The sequence below is a fragment of the Tamandua tetradactyla genome, chromosome 5 (genome assembly GCF_023851605.1).
Source record: "Tamandua tetradactyla isolate mTamTet1 chromosome 5, mTamTet1.pri, whole genome shotgun sequence".
In the NCBI taxonomy this organism is placed as follows: domain Eukaryota; kingdom Metazoa; phylum Chordata; class Mammalia; order Pilosa; family Myrmecophagidae; genus Tamandua; species Tamandua tetradactyla.
The window spans coordinates 29831254-29856626 of record NC_135331.1 but is presented as its reverse complement, the minus strand read 5'-3'; the positions used below and the strand labels follow the sequence as shown (position 1 = coordinate 29856626).

General features: G+C 41.0%; 1 protein-coding gene and 1 long non-coding RNA gene across 2 annotated transcripts; one reads left to right on the top strand and one right to left on the bottom strand.

The window, feature by feature from the left end:
* The first annotated feature begins 302 nt into the window (after window positions 1-302).
* Window positions 303-1870, top strand: LOC143683924 (uncharacterized). The gene is made up of 3 exons (XR_013175724.1): window positions 303-607; window positions 1041-1193; window positions 1305-1870. It is a non-coding gene; the product is annotated as an uncharacterized LOC143683924 (long non-coding RNA).
* A 13889-nt stretch (window positions 1871-15759) lies between these two features.
* LOC143682334 (olfactory receptor 13A1-like) lies at window positions 15760-23841 on the bottom strand. The gene is made up of 2 exons (XM_077159121.1): window positions 23830-23841; window positions 15760-16683 (listed from the first exon to the last, which is right to left on the bottom strand). The coding sequence occupies exons 1-2, from the start codon at window positions 23839-23841 to the stop codon at window positions 15760-15762; spliced, it is 936 nt and encodes a 311-aa protein (XP_077015236.1).
* Window positions 23842-25373: the final 1532 nt, after the last annotated feature.

Sequence of the window (25373 nt, the reverse complement as noted above, 5' to 3'; positions counted from 1 at the left end):
AGGCCGCGGAACGCGGAACCCAGCGCCTCTGGGCCTCCTCCGAGTATCTGACCCGGAGGTGCGCGCTTGTTCTTCCTGTCAAGGCGGCGCCCGCGGGGAGGGGACAAGGAGGCGTTTCCGGCGCGGTTTGGTCAGGTGGCTGGTCTCGGCGCCCTCTGCCGGCAGGCAGTCCACAGTGCACTGCGTGATGATGAAAATCGGCCCTCTGCTCCAAGGGGGTATCAGTGAGGTGGTGTTGACTGCTCAAGGCCAGTAGACTGAGCCTGCGTGAAGTGGACGTCTCAGCATAGTCAACACAGAAGGTTCAGAGAGAAGGACCTGGGGAGCCTCCACAGGTTGCCCTGTGCCCGGACAACCCAGTCTGCATCAGGCTTTGATCTCCACCCAGAGGGTCTGGACGATCCCAGAAGAAAGCTTCTCGCGCGGCACAAAGCATGTCTGTGACATCCCACGGTACTCCCTGCGAGGCCCCGCTTGGCCAGAGTCCTCCCACCTCCATGGCTCCAGCCCTTTGGCCTGCCCATTGAGGAGATGTGCACAGTTTGTTGGTGAATTTGTTGGGCTTCAATGATGTGACCTGTCCATGATCTTGCTGCCACCTGGAAGTGTAGGAGACCCAACCCAGGTTCCCAACCCAGGGTCCACAGCGCTCCAAGGGTCAAAGCAGCCTAAGGAGGGGCTGCTTAACCACAAGGGGTGGTTGAGGGCCCTCCTTTACAACCCTGTGAGCAAGTCTCAACGTAACAATTTGCCTTATGAGAGTTCCCCCTCGACTGGTTTTGCTAATTGTCACATCTCCTAGGGGTTACTAATAATTTGGACCCCATATTGAGTACCTGTAGCAACCAGTTAGCCATTGATTCTCCTTCCAGTTGAACAAAATCCTTAAGAATGGTTTGAATGTCTACTCTAGTAAAAATTTGTAGTTTTGGTCTCAGCATCACCCCAAGCCGGGATTAGTTTGAACTTTTAGGACATGACTGAAAAATGTGAGGGGTCCCTCCACCCCATATTATCTTATTCTGTGCCTCTCTCCGCAGGGTGTCCCCATCAACCTCTAAAGGGTTAAGGTCTGCTGCTATCAACATCAGTATGGCCACATTATTGGATAAGGCTTCTAGGCTGCATGCTGATAAGATGAGCACTTTAGCAGATGATGTGATGTGGCAAACAACGAAGCTCGGGAACATTGTGTGGGTGCCTTTTACACTTTTTCAGTAGGGAGGAAACCTTCAGTAAGGAGGTAACCTTGTGGTCTTAGGTAGTGCCACAAAAATATGCTCAACTCCTTTGCATTTTCACAGGAGATCCTTGGCCATCATGAGAAACGACCAAACACTCTATAATTCAAGAAATCAGAGGTGGAAAGGTAACACAGCAAAGAAAACAGCAGCATAAGGACTGCAGATGCCTGCATCCTTTTAGCCAGCTGGATACCATATTACTCCAGTCAGAAGTGTTACCCCCACTGTATGTTCTCTGGCAAGAGAAATATTCCAGACATCCAGTGCAGTACACTACCCTTGGACAAGGACTGGCAGATGCAACTCAGACAGGATGAACAATGGAGACTCCCATCCTGATACACTGTTGAATTTGTTCTCCAGGTGATTTGGTAGACACAGCCAACAGCTTCGGATACATTATTTGCTCTGGGTCTCATAAGGCACATGGGCCTGTGATCGGCTCTCCTGTATTTTATGTGGGCCTCTAAATCTTTGCGGGACAGTAGCCTATCAATTTATACCAAATTTTCACTGGGCTCTCCAGTTCTGACTTCTTGTTTTTGGGAAGCAATAGGATTCCCTATCCCCGCTCTTGCCCTAATAAACAGAAGAATGAATTAAGCAGTCTCTAGGGAGCTGGTCTGGGCCTCTCTGCATGTCACTGGGCCTTCAATGGATGCAGAATTTGGCGTTGGTTACCTAGGCAATATATGGCAGACACAAAAAGTAACTGTGCAAATGAATGCCAGCAAGCAGTGGAGATTTCCCATGTGTTTCTAGTCACTTGAGACCTAACATTAGTAAGCCAAGAGCTGTCTAAAGGCATTCCCACCTGGCCACAATTGGTAGCATCAAATGACTCTGCTTGCTGCATGAATTGATATGAATGCTATGTAGGCATTCTGTGGGTGTTGAGAGGCAAACATAGATATCCAGGGAGTTGAGAATGCATGAAAGGACATCTTAATAGATCAAATGATATTGAAGAGGAGAGGGGAGAAGTAAGGCATTAGAGTAGCCCAGGGCTTATCTAACCTGGGCTCCTATAAGGATTAGTGAAGGGGGAAGGAACTTACCATGGCCAAAAGGGGATGAATGAGGGTTTCCTGCATATGTAGGGTACTTGCAGCTTTAAACAATGTGTGGAAAGAAGCAGCAGGTGCCATTTGTGGAAGCTGAGGGTTGACTCCTCCTTCTTCCACCTATTGGAAGAACGTCTTTGGAAAAATAGGAGATAGAGACAGTGGTTTTTACCATTAAATAGCATTGTAAAAGATGATCAATATGAATGCATCATCAACAATATATTAGTCTGAATCCAGATGAGCAAAAAAGCAGAACTTTGTTTATTTTCTCCATCATTGAACCTTATTTCTATAATGGATCTCCTTTCCCTTTAACAGCAGAGTCCTGCCTCAAGTTGGTATTGTTCAGGTTCACTCTTCCTCCCCTGCCAAGGTTTCTACAACATCATGACAGGGAAGGAAAAAGGTAGGCCCCTGTGTCCCAGTTGGCATCTGAAAGTGACGAAACCTGCTGGGAGTTGCATTCTCAGCCTCAGCTTCCCTTTTGGTCTTGGATGAGTAGTTCAGCCTCATAGTCACAGGTAAATTAATGAACTAAGCCATGAAGTCTCTGAGGCACAGCCACTCTCTGTTATTTTCAGTTCCTCTGTGGAAGATAGCAAGTTCCTCCGTGACTGTATTAGTTAGGGTTCTCTAGAGAAACAATCAACAGGGAACACTTGCAAATATAAAATTTATAAAAGTGTCTCACATGACTGCAGGAATGAAGAGTCCAAAATCCACAGGGCAGGATGTGAAGCCGACGACTCCGATGGATGGCCTGGATGAATCCACAGGAGAGGCTCACCAGCCAAAGCAGGAATGGGACCTGTCTCCTCTGAGTCCTCCTTAAAAGGCTTCCCATGATTAGATTTAGAATCACTAATTGCAGAAGACACTCCCCTTTGGCTGATTACAAATGGAATCAGCTGTGGATGCAGCTGACGTGATCATGACCTAATCCTATGAAATGTCCTCATTGCAACAGACAGGCCAGCGCTTGCCCAATCAGATAAACAGGTAGCACAACTTGGCCAAGTTGACACGTGTCCCTAACCATGACAGTGACTAAGCTTTAACCATTGCAAAACCTGCTGGATGCTCTTGGTATGGTCACACGAATACCCTCTTCCACTCTGTTACCCCTGCTTGGTGTTTGGGGAAGCATCCATTAAGATGATCCTCTCTTGGGACCATGGATTTTCTTGGGGCCCAGAATTCCCAGGGCATGGCTATGTCGGTGGGAACAAGCTCTTTAAGAATCCCTCAACACCCTCTAATGCACATGCTTCCCTGTTCACTCTGCCATTCTTCAGGTCAAAATAGTCTTCTTTTCTTCAGGGCAAGGTGAAATTGTCCCACATCATCACTGCTTCTGCCTTGGCTTCAGCTTCATGCCTTGGCTCTTGGCACCTTATCTCTGTTCTCACAAACTTTAGACCTAAAACTGTTTTGCAACGATATAAGGTTCTGAATTTTATTTTAACTTGAAGCTGAATATTGATGCTTTTTGTTTTCATGCATTTTGTAACAACTGATCCTTATAAGGCCTTCTTGCTTCTACCTGAGTGAGAAAAGGGTAAGAATAAAAGTAATTCTGGGAAAGAAAAGTAGATCAGCTACATATTATAAAGTCAGTTTTATTTGCTTGAATGCTTTTATTTGAAGGTAAGGAACTCCCAGACACTTTCTTTCAAACAATGTAGAAAAAACATTTGAAATTCATTGAGAAATCATTCCCCAGAATGGAGGGGAGTTGGGTTTGGAAGACAGTGAGGTCTAGGTACAGAGAAGCCTGTGTGTGAAGACAGAGGACTTCAGAGAGGAGGGTCCTGACACCTGCCTTGGAGGCTTATGGGGACAGGTGGGATGAAATGGGGGTGAAATCAAAGGTCTATTGTGTAGCATCCTCTGGATTTTGCATCCACATTGCTTAAGAAGAAAATTTTTCGACTAGGGGGATCCAAGATGGCGGCTTAGTAAGGTACATGCGTCTTAGTTCCTCTGACTCCAAATCAACTAATAGGTGAACAGAAACAGTACAGAACAGCCCCCGGGGCTACAGCAGGGAATGGACACACAGCGTAACCCAGTCTGGGCTGGCTAGTCTGACTGCGAAACTCAGCTGCGGTGAGATCCCCGAGCGGCGCGCAATTTCCCGAGCAGCCGCAGCTGCGGCAGTCCGAGCTAATCCCTCCCTCCTTCCCGGGCTGGCTGAGAGACTTGGCGAGACAAGCTTCCCAGCCAAGGCGGCCGGCGCCACACTTTTGCGGGCGGCTTCGAGTCTCGGCTTCGAGTCCGCGGCTACGAGTCTCAGATCAGAGGGCTATCCAAAGTCTGGGCTGGCAAGTCTGACTGCGAGACTCGGCTGCGGCGAGAACCCCGAGCGGCGCGCGATTTCCCGAGCAGCCGCAGCTGCGGCGGTCCGAGCTAATCCCTCCCTCCTTCCTGGGCCGGCTGAGAGTATCGGAGAAGCAAGTTTTCCAAGCCAAGGCAGGCGGCACCCTTCTTTTGCGGGCGGCTTCGAGTCTCGGCTTTGAGTCTGCGGCTACGAATCTCAGATCAGAGGGCTATCCAAAGTCTGGGCTGGCTAGTCTGACTGCGAGACTCGGCTGCGGTGAGACCCCCGAGTGGCGCGCGATTTCCCGATCAGCGGCAGCTGCGGTGGTCCGAGCTACTCCCTCCCTCCTTTCCGGGCCGGCTGAGAGTATTGGAGAAGCAAGTTTCCCAAGCCGAGGCAGGCGGCACCCCTCTTTTGCGGGTGGATTCGAGTCTTGGCTTTGAGTCTGCGGCTACGAATCTCGGATCAGAGGGCTATCCAAAGTCTGGGCTGGCTAGTCTGACTGTGAGACTCGGCTGCGGTGAGACCCCCGAGCAGCGCACGATTTCCCGATCAGCTGCAGCTGCGGTGGTCCGAGCTACTCCCTCCCTCCTTCCCAGGCCGGCTGAGAGTCTCGGAGAGGCAAGTTTCCCAAGCCGAGACGGCCAGTGCCCCTCTTTTGCGGGCGGCTTCAAGTCTCGGCTTTGAGTCCGCGGATACGAGTCTCGGATCGGAGGGCTATCCAAGCCGCGGTGGCCCCCCCTGCGGGAGTCTTCCTGGTCCGGTGGGAAATCCCCCAGGCCCGCTGCGGCCCGCGACCAGCCACAGGGTCCCCTCAAGCTGCGGCAGCTGACGCCCCCACTACGTGCGGCCCCTGAACCAATGGAGAGAATTGGATTCGAAATCCCCAGGCCGCGGAGATCGGTGACTGGGGGAGACCCATTCCAAACACTTGAGACAAACGTGTGCCACGTGCGCCACGTACTGGGCAAGATAAGAAAAAACAGATCCCAGAGATTTCACAGAAAAATCTTACAACCTTGCTGGGTCTGACACCCAGAGAAATCTGAATAAATGCCCAGATGCCAGCAGCAGAAGATAACTGTCCACGTTCAAAAGATTGAGAATATGGCCCAGTCAAAGGAACAAACCAATAGCTCAAATGAGATACAAGAGCTGAGACAACTAATGCTGAATATACGAACAGAAATGGAAAACCTCTTCAAAAATGAAATCGATAAATTGAGGGAGGACATGAAGAGGACATGGGCTGAACATAAAGAAGAAATAGAAAAACTGAAAAAACAAATCGCAGAACTTATGGAAGTGAAGGATAAAGTAGCAAACATAGAAAAAATAATGGATAGCTACAATGATAGATTTAAAGAGACTGAAGATAGAATTAGTGATTTGGAGGATGGAATATCTGAATTCCAAAAAGAAAAAGAAACTATCGGGAAAAGAATGGAAAAATTTGAACAGGGTATCAGGGAACTCAAGGACAATATGAACCGCATAAATATACGTGTTGTGGGTGTCCCAGAAGGAGAAGAGAAGGGAAAAGGAGGAGAAAAACTAATGGAAGAAATTATCACTGAAAATTTCCCAACTCTTATGAAAGACCTAAAATTACAGATCCAAGAAGTGCAGTACACCCCAAAGAGATTAGACCCAAATAGGCATTCTCCAAGACACTTACTAGTTAGAACATCAGAGGTCAAAGAGAAAGAGAGGATCTTGAAAGCAGCAAGAGAAAAACAATCCATCACATACAAGGGAAACCCAATAAGACTATGTGTAGATTTCTCAGCAGAAACCATGGAAGCTAGAAGACAGTGGGATGATATATTTAAATTACTAAAAGAGAAAAACTGCCAACCAAGACTCCTATATCCAGCAAAATTATCCTTCAAAAATGAGGGAGAAATTAAAACATTCTCAGACAAAAAGTCACTGAGAGAATTTGTGACCAAGAGACCAGCTCTGCAAGAAATACTAAAGGGAGCACTAGAGTCAGATACAAAAAGACAGAAGAGAGAGATATGGAAAAGAGTGTAGAAAGAAGGAAAATCAGATATGATATATATAATACAAAAGGCAAAATGTTAGAGGAAAATATTATCCAAACAGTAATAACACTAAATGTCAATGGACTGAATTCCCCAATCAAAAGACATAGATTGGCAGAATGGATTAAAAAACAGGATCCTTCGATATGCTGTCTACAGGAAACACATCTTAGACCCAAAGATAAACATAGGTTGAAAGTGAAAGGTTGGGAAAAGATATTTCATGCAAATAACAACCAGAAAAGAGCAGGAGTGGCTATACTAATATCCAACAAATTAGACTTCAAATGTAAAACAGTTAAAAGAGACAAAGAAGGACACTATATACTAATAAAAGGAACAATTAAACAAGAAGACATAACAATCATAAATATTTACGCACCGAACCAGAATGCTCCAAAATACGTGAGGAATACACTGCAAACACTGAAAAGGGAAATAGACTCATATACCATAATAGTTGGAGACTTCAACTCACCACTCTCATCAATGGACAGAACATCTAGACAGAGGATCAATAAAGAAATAGAGAATCTGAATATTACTATAAATGAACTAGACTTAATAGACATTTATAGGACATTACATCCCACAACAGCAGGATACACCTTTTTCTCAAGTGCTCATGGACCATTCTCAAAGATAGACCATATGCTGGGTCACAAAGCAAGTCTTAACAAATTTAAAAAGATTGAAATCATACACAACACTTTCTCGGACCATAAAGGAATGATATTGGAAATCAATAATAGGCAGAGTGCCAGAAAATTCACAAATACGTGGAGGCTCAACAACACACTCCTAAACAACGAGTGGGTCAAAGAAGAAATTGCTAGAGAAATTAGCAAATACCTCGAGGCGAATGAAAATGAAAACACAACATATCAAAACTTATGGGACGCAGCAAAGGCAGTGCTAAGAGGGAAATTTATTGCTCTAAATGCCTATATCAGAAAAGAAGAAAAGGCAAAAATTCAGGAATTAACTATCCATTTGGAAGAACTGGAGAAAGAACAGCAAGCTAACCCCAAAGCAAGCAAAAGGAAAGAAATAACAAAGATTAGAGCACAAATAAATGAAATTGAAAAATGAAAACAATAGAGAAAATCAATAAGGCCAGAAGTTGGTTCTATGAGAAAATCCATAAGATTGATCGACCCTTAGCAAGATTGACAAAAAGAAGAAGAGAGAGGATGCAAATAAATAAGATCAGAAATGGAAGAGGAGACATAACTACTGACCTCACAGAAATAAAGGAGGTAATAACAGGATACTATGAACAACTTTACGCTAATAAATACAACAAGTTAGAGGAAATGGACGGGTTCCTGGAAAGACATGAACAACCAACTTTGACTCAAGAAGACATAGATGACCTCAACAAACCATCACAAGTAAAGAAATTGAATCAGTCATTCAAAAGCTTCCCAAAAAGAAAAGTCCAGGACCAGACGGCTTCACATGTGAATTCTATCAAACATTCCAGAAAGAATTAGTACCAACTCTCCTCAAACTCTTCAAAAAAATCGAAGCGGAGGGAAAACTACCTAATTCATTCTATGAAGCCAACATTACCCTCATACCAAAACCAGGCAAAGATATTACAAAAAAAGAGAAAACTACAGACCAATCTCTATAATGAATATAGATGCAAAAATCCTCAATAAAATTCTAGCAAATCGTATCCAACAACACATTAAAAGAATTATTCATCATGACCAAGTAGGATTCATCCCAGGTATGCAAGGATGGTTCAACATAAGAAAATCAATTAATGTAATACACCATATCAACAAATCAAAGCAGAAAAATCACATGATCATCTCAATTGATGCAGAGAAGGCATTTGACAAGATTCAACATCCTTTCCTGTTGAAAACACTTCAAAGGATAGGAATACAAGGGAACTTCCTTAAAATGATAGAGGGAATATATGAAAAACCCACAGCTAATATCATCCTTAATGGGGAAAAATTGAAAACTTTCCCATAAGATCAGGAACAAGACAAGGATGTCCACTATCACCACTATTATTCAACATTGTGTTGGAGGTTCTAGCCAGAGCAATTAGACAAGAAAAAGAAATACAAGGCATCAAAATTGGAAAGGAAGAAGTAAAACTATCACTGTTTGCAGATGATATGATACTATACGTCGAAAACCCGGAAAAATCCACAACAAAACTACTAGAGCTAATAAATGAGTACAGCAAAGTAGCAGGTTACAAGATCAACATTAAAAAATCTGTAGCATTTCTATACACTAGCAATGAACAAGCGAAGGGGGAAATCAAGAAACGAATCCCATTTACAATTGCAACTAAAAGAATAAAATACCTAGGAATAAATTTAACTAAAGAGACAAAAAACCTATATAAAGAAAACTACAAAAAACTGCTAAAAGAAATCACAGAAGACCTAAATAGATGGAAGGGCATACCGTGTTCATGGATTGGAAGACTAAATATAGTTAAGATGTCAATCCTACCTAAATTGATTTACAGATTCAATGCAATACCAATCAAAATCCCAACAACTTATTTTTCAGAAATAGAAAAACCAATAAGCAAATTTATCTGGAAGGGCAGGGTACCCCAAATTGCTAAAAACATCTTGAGGAAAAAAAACGAAGCTGGAGGTCTTGCACTGCCTGACTTTAAGGCATATTATGAAGCCACAGTGGTCAAAACAGCATGGTATTGGCATAAAGATAGATATATCGACCAATGGAATCGAATAGAGTGCTCAGATATAGACCCTCTCATCTATGGACATTTGATCTTTGATAAGGCAGTCAAGCCAACTCACCTGGGACAGAACAGTCTCTTCAATAAATGGTGCCTAGAGAACTGGATATCCATATGCAAAAGAATGAAAGAAGACCCATCTCTCACACCCTATACAAAAGTTAACTCAAAATGGATCAAAGATCTAAACATTAGGTCTAAGACCATAGAACAGTTAGAGGAAAATGTTGGGAGATATCTCATGAATCTTACAATTGGAGGCGGTTTTATGGACCTTACACCTAAAGCAAGAGCACTGAAGAAGGAAATAAATAAATGGGAACTCCTCAAAATTAAACACTTTTGTGCATCAAAGAACTTCATCAAGAAAGTAGAAAGACAGCCTACACAATGGGAATCAATATTTGGAAATGACATATCAGATAAAGGTCTAGTATCCAGAATTTATAATGAGATTGTTCAACTCAAGAACAAAAAGATAGCCAACCCAATTACAAAATGGGAAAAAGACTTGAACAGACATGTCTCAGAAGAGGAAATACAAATGGCCAAAAGACACATGAAGAGATACTCAATGTCCCTGGCCATTAGAGAAATGCAAATCAAAACCACAATGAGATATCATCTCACACCCACCAGAATGGCCATTATCAACAAAACAGAAAATGACAAGTGCTGGAGAGGATGTGGTGAAAGAGGCACACTTATCCTCTGTTGGTGGGAATGTCAAATGGTGCAACCACTGTGGAAGGCAGTTTGGCGGTTCCTCAAAAAGCTGAATATAGAACTACCATACGACCCAGCAATACCATTGCTGGGAATCTACTCAAAGGAATTAAGGGCAAAAACTCAAACAGACATTTGCACAGCAATATTTATAGCAGCGTTATTTACAATTGCAAAGAGATGGAAACAGCCAAAATGTCCATCAATAGACGAGTGGCTAAACAAACTGTGGTATATACATACGATGGAATATTATGCAGCTTTAAGGCAGGATAAACTTATGAAGCATGTAATAACATGGATGGACCTAGAGAACATTATGCTGAGTGAGTCTAGCCAAAAACTAAAAGACAAATACTGTATGGTCCCAATGATGTGAATCGACACTCGAGAATAAACTTGGAATATGTCATTGGTAACAGAGTTCAGCAGGAGTTAGAAACAGGGTAAGATAATGGGTAATTGGAGCTGATGGAATACAGACTGTGCAATAGGACTAGATTCAAAAACTCAAAAATGGACAGCACAATAATACCTAATTGTAAAGTAATCATGTTAAAATACTGAATGAAGCTGCATCCGAGCTATTGGTTTTTGTTTTGTTTTGTTTTGTTTGTTTTGTTCTTATTATTATTACTTTTATTTTTTTCTCTATATTAACATTCTATATCTTTTTCTGTTATATTGCTAGTTCTTCTAAACCGATGCAAATGTACTAAGAAACGATGATCATGCATCTATGTGATGATGTTAAGAATTACTGATTGCATATGTAGAATGGTATGATTTCTAAAAAAAAAAAAAAAATGGTCAGCACAATACTGCCTAATTGTAATGTAATTATGTTGGAACGCTGAATGAAGTTGCATCTGAGCTATAGTTTTGTTTTTTTGATTTTTTTCTCTTATATATTTTTGTACTTTTTATTTTTATTTGTTTTCTCTCTGTGTTATTACTTTATTTCTTTTTCTGTTGTCGTGCTATTTCTTTCTCTAAATCGATGCATATGTACTGAGAAATGATGACCATACACCTATGTGATGATATTAAGAATTACTGATTGCATATGTAGAATGGAATGATTTCTAAATGTTGTGTTAGTTAATTTTTTTTAATTAATAAAAAAATAAAAAAAATAATAAAAAAGAAGAAAATTTTTCTCTAATAGTATACTAGATGTAACCCCCTATCCCTCAGACCAAGAAGGTAGAGAACAAACAAAAAAGCTGCATTTGACAAGAATAAACATTTTGCAAGCTCTTCAAGAAGACTATGGGAACATTGCAGAACTTTGTGGGGTGTTGCGACACGTAATACCAAATCTGTGCAGATGCTCAACTTGATTCTTCTGTATCTTCCTGAGAAGAGCTCTATGAAGGCAAGGATGTCACCATCTCCATTTTTGTGTTTCCAGGTCCCATGCTCCTATCTGTCCTATACCCAGGTGCTTTGGTTTGCTAAAACTGCTGGAATGCAATATACCAGAAATAAAATGACTTTTATAAAGGGAATCTATTAAGTTGTAAGTTTGCAGTTCTAAGTCCATGAAAATGCCCAAATTAAGGCAGCAAGAGGTTACCTGCACTCAGGAAAAGCTGATGATGTTCAAAATGCCTCTGTCAGCTAGGAAGGCATGTGGCTGGCATCTGCTGGCTCCTTACTCCTGGGCTCTATTGCTTTCAATCTCTGTTTCCTGTGGGGGTTCATTTTTTGGCTTCCTTTGGCTTTATCCAGGTTCTAGGCTGTTTAACATCTCATGGGAAGGCACATAGGGATGTCCACTGGGCTCTGAATTTCCAAACATCTGGGGTCTTGTGTTGGCTCTGTTGGCTCTCTTCTCCGAGTATCTGCACCTGAGGTTTCTCCAAAATGTTTCGCCCTTTAAAGGACTCTAGTAAACTAAACAAGACCCACCTTGGATGGGTGGAGTCACATCTCCATCTAATCAGAAGGTCACACCCACAGTTGGGTGGGCCACATCTTCATGGAAGTAGTCCAATCAAAAGCTTCACACCTTAAACAATACATCTGGCTCCACGAGATTGGATCAGGATTAAAACATGGCTTTTCTGGGGTATATAATAGTTTCAAACTGGCACACCAGTGTAGAATAGTTACAAAATTATGCCACCAACATCAACAGATGACTAAATGGTGGTCACACCCTGTCTGAGGTTCTAGCCTTCTTAACAGAGATGAGTTTCTCCACCCAGAGACCTAGGTGAGAAAGTCATTGCTACTCCTTTTGGTCCCATCAGATACACACCCCCAGAGCCAGCATCTGGTATTTCTTATATTCAGTATACATTAAATTGTACCCAAACTTTCTCCCATTGGCTAGAATTAACATGGGAAACCATTCATAAATTGTAACATGTAATCACAATCCTCCAGCTCCTAGGAGTCCTGCTTAATGCCTCCTGACCTAGGTCTTTATGAGGATATTTCTTATCTCACCAAAGACACTTGGAAGGTGACTTTTGCTTGGGGCCATTTTTTTTCACTGGTTTGAGCATTTTTGGGTTTGTGAAGGAAGTAGTGGGTTGTTTCCACATATCTAATTCAGTTCTAAAGTGGATTAATGTTTCTGAAGGCAAGAATAATAACCATGAACTGAAGAATGACAAGGGCTTCAAGGAGATGAGAAATAGCTTGCAATGTTTAGTTCCAGGTTATTAGTGTGTGGTCATTGGATGAAAGTGGGCAGTACATAACACAGATTAGTGGACCCGGATAATAACTGAGGCTCATGGGGACTGTCAGTGGGCTGTGCATCTCCATTGTCCAGGTAGTGTCTTTCTCTTCTCCTCCCTGCCCAACACTCTCCCATCCATCAAGGTTGCAATATGCTCAGTCTGGCTAAATGGATACGAGTGGAAGCTGTTGGCCCAGAATGAGCCAAAACATATCCATTTGCACTTGTTGCTCCTCCTGCCTTCTCTCTGCAAGATGATTGTGAAAAAGGCTCCATGCTCTGAAGAAGAGTAGCAGAACCACATATGGGCCTTACTATAACGTTCCATAAGGGGTTACCCCGCCAGATGAAGACTGCCTTCCTCCAGACTTCTTTCGTGTGGAAGCAAAATTAATTCCTACATGGTTTATGCCATGAATATTTATCTTTCTGTGATTTAAATAGAAACAGAATCCTAATATAATGTAAAGAAGAGACCAGTGTTGAGTCTGGTGTAGAGCCAATTTTCATGAGCAGTACCCAGGGAATCCTTAAAAGACATAGGACCAGTGGAGCACAAGAGGACTGGATTATCAGCTTGAAAACTTTCCAAATTTCATCTTTTTAAGACACCCAAATGTGTGAACTTGTATCTGTGGGAAAGGCTTTTTTTCTCTCTAGACTTTGACATCATTAATGGAATCAGCCATAATCGACTTATGATTTAATTAAAAAGATATAAGACTTTTGATAGGATAATATTTAGATGAGATTTTCTACTTAGAGTTGATGTTATATTGGGTTGAGATGTGGTTGGTATATTGCAATGGGGTGAATGTGTTTTGCTTAATTTCTAAATAGAACACACAGACTGTTATTGTGTTCTATTTAGAAGTTAGGCATTGTTTAAGGGGATGTGTATAGTTGTCACATTGACAAGTGGTGGACTGTGATCGTTAGGTTCTGGTGTCGACTAGGACAGGTGATGGTGCCAAGTTGTCTGGTCAGGCATGCACTGGCCATCACTGCAAGGATATTTCATGGCTGGTTGATAAGTCAGAAGGCTGGTTTATTAAATCATCAGTAAGTTTATTGCATCTGTGACTGATTACATCTATGATCAACTAAGAGAGCATCTCCTGCAAATGAGAAAATCCAATCAGCCTAATGTGATCCAGTCAGTTGAAGACTTTTAAGGGGAAAGAAAAAATTTTCACAGCTTCTTCAACCAGGGAGTTTCTTCTGCAGAGTTCATCTAGACTCTTCATCATCAGAGTTATCAGCTTCACAGCAAACCTTACAGACTTTGGACTCTTGTGTCCCCATTGTTGAATGAGACGCTTTTATAAATATTATACTTACAGATACCTCCTGTTGGTTCTGTTTCTCTAGAGAACCCTCATACAAGAGGCAAAAGGGTAGATTAACATGTTGAATAACATCCCCAGGGAAATATGTCTACTTGGAACGTGTGCATGGATCCTTTCTGTAATAGGTTCTTGCAATATAATTAATTAAGTAATCTCATATCAATCCAATATCTGGTTTCTTTATGAGAGAAAGTATGGGGAAGATTGAGACACAGACACAGAGGAGAAAGGAGAGATGACCGCATGATGATTGAGGCAGAGATTGTAGTGATGCTGCCACAGGCCAAGAATCAGCAGGAGCCACCAATAGGCTGAAAGAGGGCAGGTATAATACTCTCCTAGGCCCTTCAAAGGGAGTGTGACCCTGCCAATATCTCGGTCTTGGAAATCTAGTTTCCACAATAATATGCAATTGTAAGAATGAATTCACAATACAAAACCCTCACTTCAAGAGTCAACAATGGGATCCCCTGCCTCTGCACCACAGACATACTCCCCCATCTCGCCACACTGAACATAATAAACTAACCCAAAGTCCTTTCCAGATGATGGAACAAAACAGCACACCTCATGAGTTAGATAACCCACTTTTTATGAAATGTGGTTTAAAGAATATTAAATGGTTCATAAAGAACCTGGTGCAGCTGCAGCCACAGATTTGTACTGGCTACTGAGGCAACTCAAATTTATACATGCACAATTGGGACATTTTTGTGAACAAACGAAGGAGTTGGGCAATGATGTGCCATTGAACACATATCTAGATAATGGTTATTAGGTTTAGGTGGGTTTTAGGGCAGGGAGCCCCACTCTGAACAAAGCAAGATGGAGATATATTCTACGTGAAGGATCAGCTATTGCTGATGGTGATGGTGATGGTGATGGTGATGGTGACCTGTGCCTGAAATTAGTATTCTAGGGATATAGAGCGCAAGAGGTGCAGGAAACTAGCATCCACAAAGCAGAACAAGGTACTATTTGGAGCACACAATAAAGACTTTGAGGGGAGGGGGCATTTGGGCTGACTTTGAATGTAAACTGATATTGAATGTACAGATGAGAGGGGATCCTGGGCAAATAGACCACTCTGAAAAGTGCATAGATGGAGAAAGTACATGAATGGGGACAGTGCATTGGTGGAGGTGATGTATGAGGCCAAGGAGGTCAGATATTGGTATAGCTGGTCAACTCTTTCAGTTAGAGCTTGGAGTGCAAGGAAGGGGTAATAATATATAAGGAAGACTGAATCAAGAGAGGATTAGGGGGAAATCCCTGAGAAGTCACCCAGAGCCTGGCATGTTTCCCAGAGTGCAAGAAGTATGCTTCTCAGGAACTAATTCTACTTCTGTAGACACGATACTTATTATGAGGTCACATCATGAGATACCATGCATGAAACATCCATGCAGTTTCAACAAACCAACAGAGCCAGCAAAGCCACACCAACTTGGCCAGCAGCCAAAGCTGGGGATGATTTCACTAAAACTCTGATAGCTAGGTCTGACTTCTGTAAGCATGGTCTTCAGAAATGTGCAAGGTTCAGCACAGGATAGTATAATGGCATTTAATTTCTACAAATGGGGAAAAGTTTCCCTAGGGCTGCCTTGACCTCCTTGTTCCTCAGTGTGTAAATGAGTGGGTTTAGGGTGGGGCTCATAGCTGTGTACAGCACTCCGGCCAGTTTGCTTCTCTCAGAACTGTAGCTGACAACTGGGCTGATGTAGGCACAGAATACAGCTGAGTAGTAGACGGAGACTACGATGAGATGGGAGGAGCAGGTGGAGAAGGCCCTCCTCTTCCCCTCGGCTGAGCGGATGCGTAGGATGCTGGCAATGATGTAGCCATAGGACACAAGGGTGAGCAGGAAGTTGATGCCTCCATAGAAGGCATCAGCGAAGATGGTCATGATGCTGTTCACATGTGTGGGACTGCAGGAGAGCAGCAACAGTGGAGGGATCTCACAGAAGAAGTGAGTAATTACATTGGGGCCACAGAAGGACAGCTGTGCCATCAGACCAGTGTGGACTGAGGAGTTCAGGGCACAGATGACCCAGACTGCCACAGCCAGTGCCAGGCAGAGCCGCAGACTCATCAGGGTCCCATAATGCAGTGGCCGGCAGATGGCCACATAACGGTCATAGGCCATGACTGTGAGCAGCAGCAGCTCAGAAGATGCAGACCAGACAAGGAAGAAGAGCTGGGCCATGCAGCCCTGGAAGGAGATGGTATTGTCCTCTGAGGCTAGGCCTGCCAGCACCTTGGGCAGCACAGAGGAGGTGCAGATGATGTCCATGGTGGCCAGGTTGAACAGGAAAAAGTACATGGGGCTGTGGAGGCCAGAGCTGCATTTGATGACAGTGATGATCAGAGTGTTTCCTGCAAGGGCCATGGAGTAGAGGAAGAAGAAGCAGCTGAACAGGGGCAGCCACAGTTGTGGGTGTTCTGAGAACCCCTGAAGCACGAACTCTGTCACCAGTGTCTGGTTGCACTTCCCCACTTGGCCAGGCATGACTTTTGGGCCCCCCTTCATATGATCATCAGTGATGACCCCTCCTGGAAACTCTGTAGAGGTAATATTACACTCGCTTCAGATTCATGTTATCTTGTGTGGCTATTTTCGAACCAACCCTGGTCTTGGAATCATAAGGAATCAGCTGGTTTAATTGGTGAAGGCCCGTTTATTTCCTCAAACACCTCCCAGTCCAATGCTTTTTCTGAAAACCACATCTTCCATTGGCTTTTCCTTTCACTTTCTCCTTGAGAACTTTGCCATCTAGATTTGTGTAATGGAAGCCAGCTCTCTTCACCCTAACCTTCCTCTAAAGGCCACAAAGAACATCCTTTACTGAAGGCTGTTTGTACCCTCTCTCTCTCTGTCCCCTCCATGCATTGGCATCTGCTTACATGGTCAGGTAGACACCACTTCTGCTTCCTCATGCCACAGCAAGGACTCCCTTCAGGGGATCATCTCTGAGCTTCTGTGCAGCACCCAATGCAACCATGGATCTAAGGCCCCAATCTCTGAAGCTGTCCTTAACAGCAATTTTGAGATGGTTCTTCTCGCCTCCCCTTTCAAGTGTAAGATGCCTCACAGCTGGCCTTTGGGCATCTTTCCTCACTTTGTGTTCTCTTGGTCCGTCATCCCACGCTGGGAGCTGATTCTTTCCACACTTAGACATTTTGCAGATCTGTCACTTCAAGTGATCTCCCTCTCAAACTATAGATTTGTGAATTCTAAGCCCTTCTGGGTCTTATTTGCCTTGATAAACTACAGGCCCTTCAAACTCAAACTCACAGCCATTGTCCTCTAAGAAGTTCATCTCGTACTTGCTTCCTCAGTGCAGATATCTCACCCACCTGGACCTTCAACCACCCAAGTCTCAGGTGTAAGCCCCATGGGACCAGGGCCTCACCTCTCTGGTTCATTGCCATATATTTAGTTCCTAGCCATAGCAGGTACTGCAGAGACATTTGTTCACCCGGCAAGTTACAGTGTTTTACATTTTGCTTACCTCTCATCCAAACTACTCCCAAGGCTTACAGGCTAAATTTTCTAAATATATCTCAGCAATGTCCTCATATCTCATTCTCAGATATTTATTTTTATCAGATCTTTTGGTCTCTCCAGGCTATCCAACACATGGGATGTTAATGAATATAGATATATAGTGCTCCATAAAATTGGTTTCAATTTATTTTAAAATATTGTAATGATTGAATGTCAAAATATTGAATGATTTCAGAACACATATTAACAATCAATAACAACTGATAACTAGAAAAATTCCAGCTATGTGGAAATTTAATGAAAAATTTCTAAATAACACATATAACAAAGTATAAATATGAAAAAATTAAGAAATATTTTGAATTGAATGATTAAACAACTGCATCATATCAAACTTTATGGAAAGCAGACAAAGCAGTGATTGGTGAGAATTTTATAGAGTTAGTTTATATTGCAATTAAATATATATTAGAAGAGAGAATAGAAAGGTTTAAAATCACTAATCTAAATTTCTAATTTAAGAAGCAACAAGCCAAGCAAGATAAATACAAAGTAAATAAAAAATCAAGAAATCATAAAGATAGGAGCAGACATTAATAAAATGAAAATAAACATCAGAAAGGATAAATAAATTTAAAAGAAGCTTGTGATATAGAAATATTGACAATTTGATAAGAGTCTGGAAGGACTAATTAAGAACAAAAAGGAGGAAAAACAGTAATTACCACTAATAAGAATGAGAGAATATAATTACAGATTATATAGACCTTAAAATTAATAAGGGAGTATTGTGATAATCTTTAAGAATTATCACATTTGATGATAACACATTTGAAAACATTGATGAAATGCATAAATTCATTGAAAAATGCAATCTATCAAAACCATCCAAAAAGAACTAGGAAAAATCTAAATCATGTATATGGGTGTAAGAAATTGAATTCATTATAAAAATAATCTTCACTTAGGTGGTTATACTTAGGATTTTTAGCGAACATCCAAAGAAGAGATAATATAAAGATTACACAAGCTCAGAAAATAATGGAGAAGAAACCTTTTCCAACTCATTTTATGAGATGTACAAATAAGTAAGACTTGAAAAGATGAGCAAGAAAAGATAATTTAAGCATAGATCTCTAATTAAATATTTATGAAAATTGTTGAGAGAAATTAGAAACAGATAAACCACTTTCATGAATGGGAAGACTGAATATTATTATGATGTCTTTATTATAATGTCAATCTTCTTTTAACTGATCTGTAGATTTAATACAATCTCAATCATTACCCCAGCAGCCATTTTTTCATTTTTTTTCCAACATGGGCAGGCTCCAGGAATCAAACCCACTTAGCAGCCATGTTTAAAAGCAGAAATTAAAAAGCTTTTTCTAAAAATCGATCTAGAAACACAAAAGGATTTACAGCAGAATAAACAGTTTTGAAAAAGATCAAATTTGGAGTAGCTATATTTCCTGATCTCAGGGCTATGTTGACAAAAGCTACAATAATCCCAATTTCATTTTTGCACCAGAATAGACAGGTAAATCAACGAAACAGAATAAATCTCCAAAAATAGCCTCTTACATCTGTAGTCAAGTGTTTTTTGAGGTGATGTACCAAAAAAAATTTAATGAAATTGAGAAATCTTTCTAAAAAAAATTTTTGGAGGTACTGCATATGCAAATGGAAGCCAATAAACTTTAACTGCTGCCTCACATCGTGCTAAATCTCGATAATTTAGTAATAGGCCTGATGAGAAAAGTTAAAACTACAAATTTCTGAAAACAAATGTAAGAGAATACCTTTGCCATCTTGCAGGCAAAAGGACAATAGAAAATTGAAGTCAAATGTGGAAATAAAAATAATGACATAGGTAAATATAGATACCAGTACCATTGTATGTTGTTTTGTAATGCCACTGTTTACTTCCTATCCGATCTAGAGAGCAAATGCATACATTGTAATGATAAATCAAGGATTTTGGACTCATAATGATTAAATATGTAATTTGAAATCAGGACCACATACATAAAGGTGGGGGATATAGGGTTAATGCCTAATGTGTGTATTTCTGTTTGGGGTGAAGGGAAAGTCAAGTAATGGATGGTAGTGAAGGTACCATAATATTGTGAACATGATTAATCCTACTACTTTGGAGGGGTTAGGATGGAAATATTTCTGTTTTATATGTGTCCGTAAAAGTTTGGAAAATGAAAGAGAGAGAAATCAAAAAGAAAAATAAAATTCAATGCAATCTGCAATACTGGAAGAGACCTTAGGTTTGAGGCAAAAAGGCTCAAAAGAAAATTATTGAGTTGTAAGAAACAGCTGGAATATAGACTGAAAAGCTTTATATCAATATTAAATTTCTTGAACTTGATAACTGCACTTAAGGTGATTACGTAAGTGAATATACTTTGTTCATAAGAAATGCACATGTATTTTAGGAGTATGGTGTGTGTAATCTGCATTCAAATGTTCAGAATATAGATAAATAGTATTGTTTTTGCTTATGCCCATAAGTTTAAAATTATTTCAGAATAAAATGAAAAACATAGACCTCTGCAACACAGAGTGAGCCCTAATGCAAACTACGGGCTTCATTTAATAATATTATATCTTATTGTTCATCTCCTGCAACAGATGTTTTACGCTAGCACAAGATGCCATAATAAGTGAAACTCTATGGGGTGGACATGGGAAAGTGGGTAAATAAGAATGCTCTGTACTTTTTGTGCAATTTTTTTTGCAATCTACAACTCTGAAAAATAAAGTCTGTAAATAAAGGGTATACAACACTAAAAACCCAATACGTCAATAATCAGTAGATGCTTGCACGCTGACCCTAGCAAAGTATATCGGTATGCCTCTCTGCCTGCTGGATCCAAAGCTATGTACTATTTATTTATTTATTTTAAAATACCAAAAAACACCAAACAAACGCAAACATTTGTAACTTTTGATCATTCCATTCTACATATATAATCAGTAATTCACAATATCATCACATAGTTGTATATTCATTATCATGATCATGTCTTGGAATATTTGCATCTATTCAGAAAAAGAAATAAAAAGAAAACAGAAAAAAAATTCATACATACCATACCTCCACCCCTCCCCGTCACCAATCACCAGCATTTCAATCTAAATTTATTAATTTATTTTAACATTTGTTCCCCCATTATTCATTTTTTTTTTTTTTTACATAGGCAAGCACTGGGAATCGAACCCGGGTCCTCTGGCATGGCAGGCAAGCACTTTTGACTGCTGAGCCACTGTGACCTGCCCCCATTATTCATCTTTATTCCATATGTTATATTCATCTGTTGATAAGGTAGATAAAAGGAGCACCAGACACAAGGTTTTCACAATCACACAGTCACATTGTGAAAGCTGTATCATTATACAATCATCTTCAAGAAACATGACTACTGGAACACAGCTCTACATTTTCAGGCAGTTCCCTCCAGCCTCTCCATTACATCTTGAATAACAAGGTGATATCTATTTAATGCATAAGAATAACCTCCAGGATAACCTCTCGACTCTGTTTGGAAGGGATCCAAAGCTATGTATTTTTATCTCCTTTTCTCAGATCCAGGAGCTGACAGCCACAGGGTATAAATTTGTACCTTTCTACTACAAACTGTGGCAGAGGGAGTCTGGAATCATTCAAGCTGTGGGGCTCCTTCCATGCACTCAGGATGCTGCTGCACTCCTTGTCCTGCTTGGAAGACAGATGAGCTCTAACGTGTTCCTCTGGAGAAGACAGTAAGTGGTCGAGGCTGCAGCTCCTGTGAGAGGCCATGGGAGAGTCTAGGAATTCGAGAGCGTTTCCATGACTGGCCTGGAGCAGCCCCACAAGGCAGTGAGTGAGGACAAGACCTCAGAGAGGACAGTGGCACAGCTGTAAGAGCTGAGGGTCTGTCGGGACCCAGGCTGCCTTTGGTCCACCACTGTGGCCTCAGTCTCCCCTGGGCCCCCAGAAATTGTGAGCCTTGATACCCACTGGGTACACTGAGGGAAGGGTCACCTGTCTACAGCCCTCATATCATATTTTTGCCCCACTTTATTCTCTCTCTCAATGTCTGACTTTAAGGGTAAATACCAACAATATTAGATGGCCCTTATCTAAGTGCTGAATCCACCATAGACCCAGCCCTGCTGAATGAAATATTTTCCTTTCATTGAAAGCTGAAGACCTTTTTCTACTCGTGAATGTTGATCTGTAGACTTTGGGGTAAGAGACTGATGTCTGCACCCATTTCACAAAGTACTCTCTGGGGAACATAGCTACCAGGAAGACCCCCAAATCTTTTCTAGTCATGGGCATGATTCTTAGATTCTTCATATTTGCATTATTGGCAAGGTGGTCAAGAGAGTAAAGAAGGTATCGAATGCAGGAGAAAAATAAATGTGAATAAACTGAGCAACCACCAAAAGCTTAAACTTACACCTTTTATACAATAGAGCATGAAACCAAATTTTTTAAATGATAATCTTATCTTCGGTCATTTTTCAAAATATAAACTTGGAGTATAATTTACCTACAATGTGTTGCTATTAGAAAATTGTGTAAACCTCCACGATGAGTTCCTAAAACTTTGAACAATTCCATTCTTAAACTGTGAAATAAATGTTTCATAAACTCCATATTTCATCCACACCCCAGAGGAAAGGGTGAAATGCTTTACTCACATTTTCACACCCCGGTGACCTTGGAGGACACTCTGGGAAATTGTCTTCAGTGCAGAGTAGGTGCTGCAGGGAGCACAGATACCTGTCCTTGTGAAGTGAGTCTCTAGCCCTCTTGTCTCTATATCTGGGCTGGGATTTAACTGGCCATAAATTCAACCTCTGTTTTCCCAAGACCAAGGTCAGGTGTTTGTCCTGGGAAGGCAGACTCTCAGGGAAATCTCTCAGGGGCAATTATACGTGGCTCTGTGTTTCCTGACCAATGCTTTCTGTAAATTAGGTGCAGAGGATACAGTTGGGCAATTTGAACTTCAACTTGTAATGGCAAGAGCCTCCGGCTGCCAGTTTCTCTAGTAGTACTTTCCTCAAAATCTGCCTTGAAAGCATCACCATTCCATTTTCAGTTGTTCTTCTGTTAAAAGAATTTTTTATCCTTAAAATCAATTCAGTTAAAGTTATTCTGTCTTAATTTTGCATTCCACTAATTGTGCATCTTATTAAAATTACACACAAGAATGCAGGCATATCTGTAGAGTAGTTCTGTATTCTTTTATGCATCTTAGTAATTTTCCTACATTGAAGCAATGGAAGTGATTGCTTAAATTTCCTTTAAGAGCTCCTTTGACACTTCTTTTTTATTTTGAATTTGAAAACTTTATAGATCAAATTTGCAGAGTGTATCCGTTCTGGATTTTGATGTTTTATGAAGAATACTTATGTTTTGATCAGATATGCACATCACTCACCGGTCCTCATTTTTAGTGTGAAGTTTTAAATCAATTTCATGGAAGTATATTTAATGTTAAAATGCAAGATTGTAATTGTGATGATTCTTCACACTCATGTAACTACCACCTCAGTCAACACAGAGAGCAACTTTATCACTCAGAGTGTTTCCTTGTGCCCTTTTGTCATTAATTTTGCCCCATCCTTTGCTCTCTGCCCCCCAAATCATTGATTTATTTCTAAAATCTTATATTAGTTTTCTCTCCTCTGGAATTTCTATAAATGAAATCATACTGTATATACCCTTTTAGTTCAGCTGTTATAAAACTCAAAGCAATGCTGATGTCATTTTCCATGTTTTTGTGTTAGTAAGGTGTGCATTTTTGTTGCTGAGTGGTATTACATTGCATGTATACAGCATGATGTAAAATATCCACTTACATGTGGTAAATGGTAGAATAAGAAGTTCCTTCTAACAGAACAACTACTAAACAGGCTGAAATTGTCTGAAACAGCTATATTGAAGCTCCAGGGACAGGAAAACACTACTGTACAGCATCCAGGGAAGGGTGGGAGAGAGAGACTGATGCCTGATGGCAAAAGAAAATAAATTGCTCTCTTTGTCTGGTGGCTCTCACCCTAATCCCCCACTCTCATGGCATACCATAGTGGGGTGCAAACCCTGGCTATCTCCCCTGTGACAGAAAGGGACATAAAATCCACTTCAATAAGACTGGATGGGGGTGGGGGACACACACATACCTTAGCATGGCTCTTTTTTTAATTCTGTATGGTGGGGGTCACGTTTCATTATTTTTCCATGTGAGTATCCCATTATTGCAGCACCACGTGTTACATTTTTGTTTGTTTGCTTGTTTATTTTGCTTGTTTGTTTGTTTTTGGGAAGTGCATGGATGGGGAATTGAACCCAGGTCTCCCACATGGCAGGCGAGAATTCTACCACTGAACTACCCTTGCAACCCAAGTCATGGCTTTTGATTAGCAACTTCAGAACTCTGGAGGCCTGGCCCTGAGGTTGGCTATTATTTCAACCCCCTGGGTAAAGGCCACAGTGGAGGGGACTTAAAGACACTGTGTTTCCTCAGGGTTATGGGGGGGTAGTTAGCTGAATGAGTGCATTTGCTAGACAGGCTAAGAAAGCTTGCCTCGTGGAACACTGAAGAAGTTCTTGGCAGCTGTGATGGTTAGGTCAGGGGTCAGTTTGGCCAGGTGATGGTGCCCAGTTGTGGTAGTCAGGCAAGCACTGGTATAACCATTGCTTTGAGGACATTTTGTGACTGGTTGATAAAACAGAAGTCTGATTTATTAAGCCATCAGTCAGTTGATTGTATATGTGGCTGATTACATCTATGATCAACTAAGCATTTGTCTTCACAAGGAGAGAATCTGACAGTTGGATTTAGTCCAGTCAGTTGAAGAAACAGATGGGACAAGCAAACTTCTGCACTTAATAGAACTCGAAACTAATAATAAGCAAAAGTAAAAGAAATGATACAAGCCCAAAAAGATGGAAAACCCTGCAAACTTCATGTTCTTAGCGATACAATCCTGAGAGGAGGGCTAAAGCACAAGAAAATCTTTGCGTTCTTACCATCTGGTTACACAATGACAGAAGAGTCATCTCAGAGTGAACATTTTAAAATAAGGAACAAAAAGTACTATGAAAAAGAAAAAATTATGTGGGGAACAAAAGAGTACAAAACAAAACAAGAAAAGAAACAAGAAATGATTGCCCATGCACAGGAAGAAGATAAAAATCCAGAAAACACCAAAAAAGAAGACCGTAATGTGGATATTCCAAAGACTTTCAAAAAAAATAATCTTAACACAGCTCATGGAGAAGATTGAAAATACAGAAAAAGAGACAAAGATATCAAAGAAACAATGAGCAAGCAGTATTGGAGTCTTATAAAAGAAATAGAAAATTTTTAAACTGACTAATCAAACTACTGAAATTGAAGCTACAAAAATTGAAAGGAAAAATCTCTGGAGGGTCTAAGAGCATTTTGGAGCTGGCAGAAGAAAGAATCAGTGAACTCAAAAACAAGACACTTGAAATGAGTCATGCTGAGGAGCAGAAAGAAAAAAATTATGAAAGGTGATCAATAACCTAACTCCTGTGGGTCAAAGTGAAGAAAAGCAATTTACCTATTATGGTAGTAAGATGGGAGAAGGATTATTCAAAGTAATAATGGCAGAGAACTACCTAAATTTAGCAAAGGACA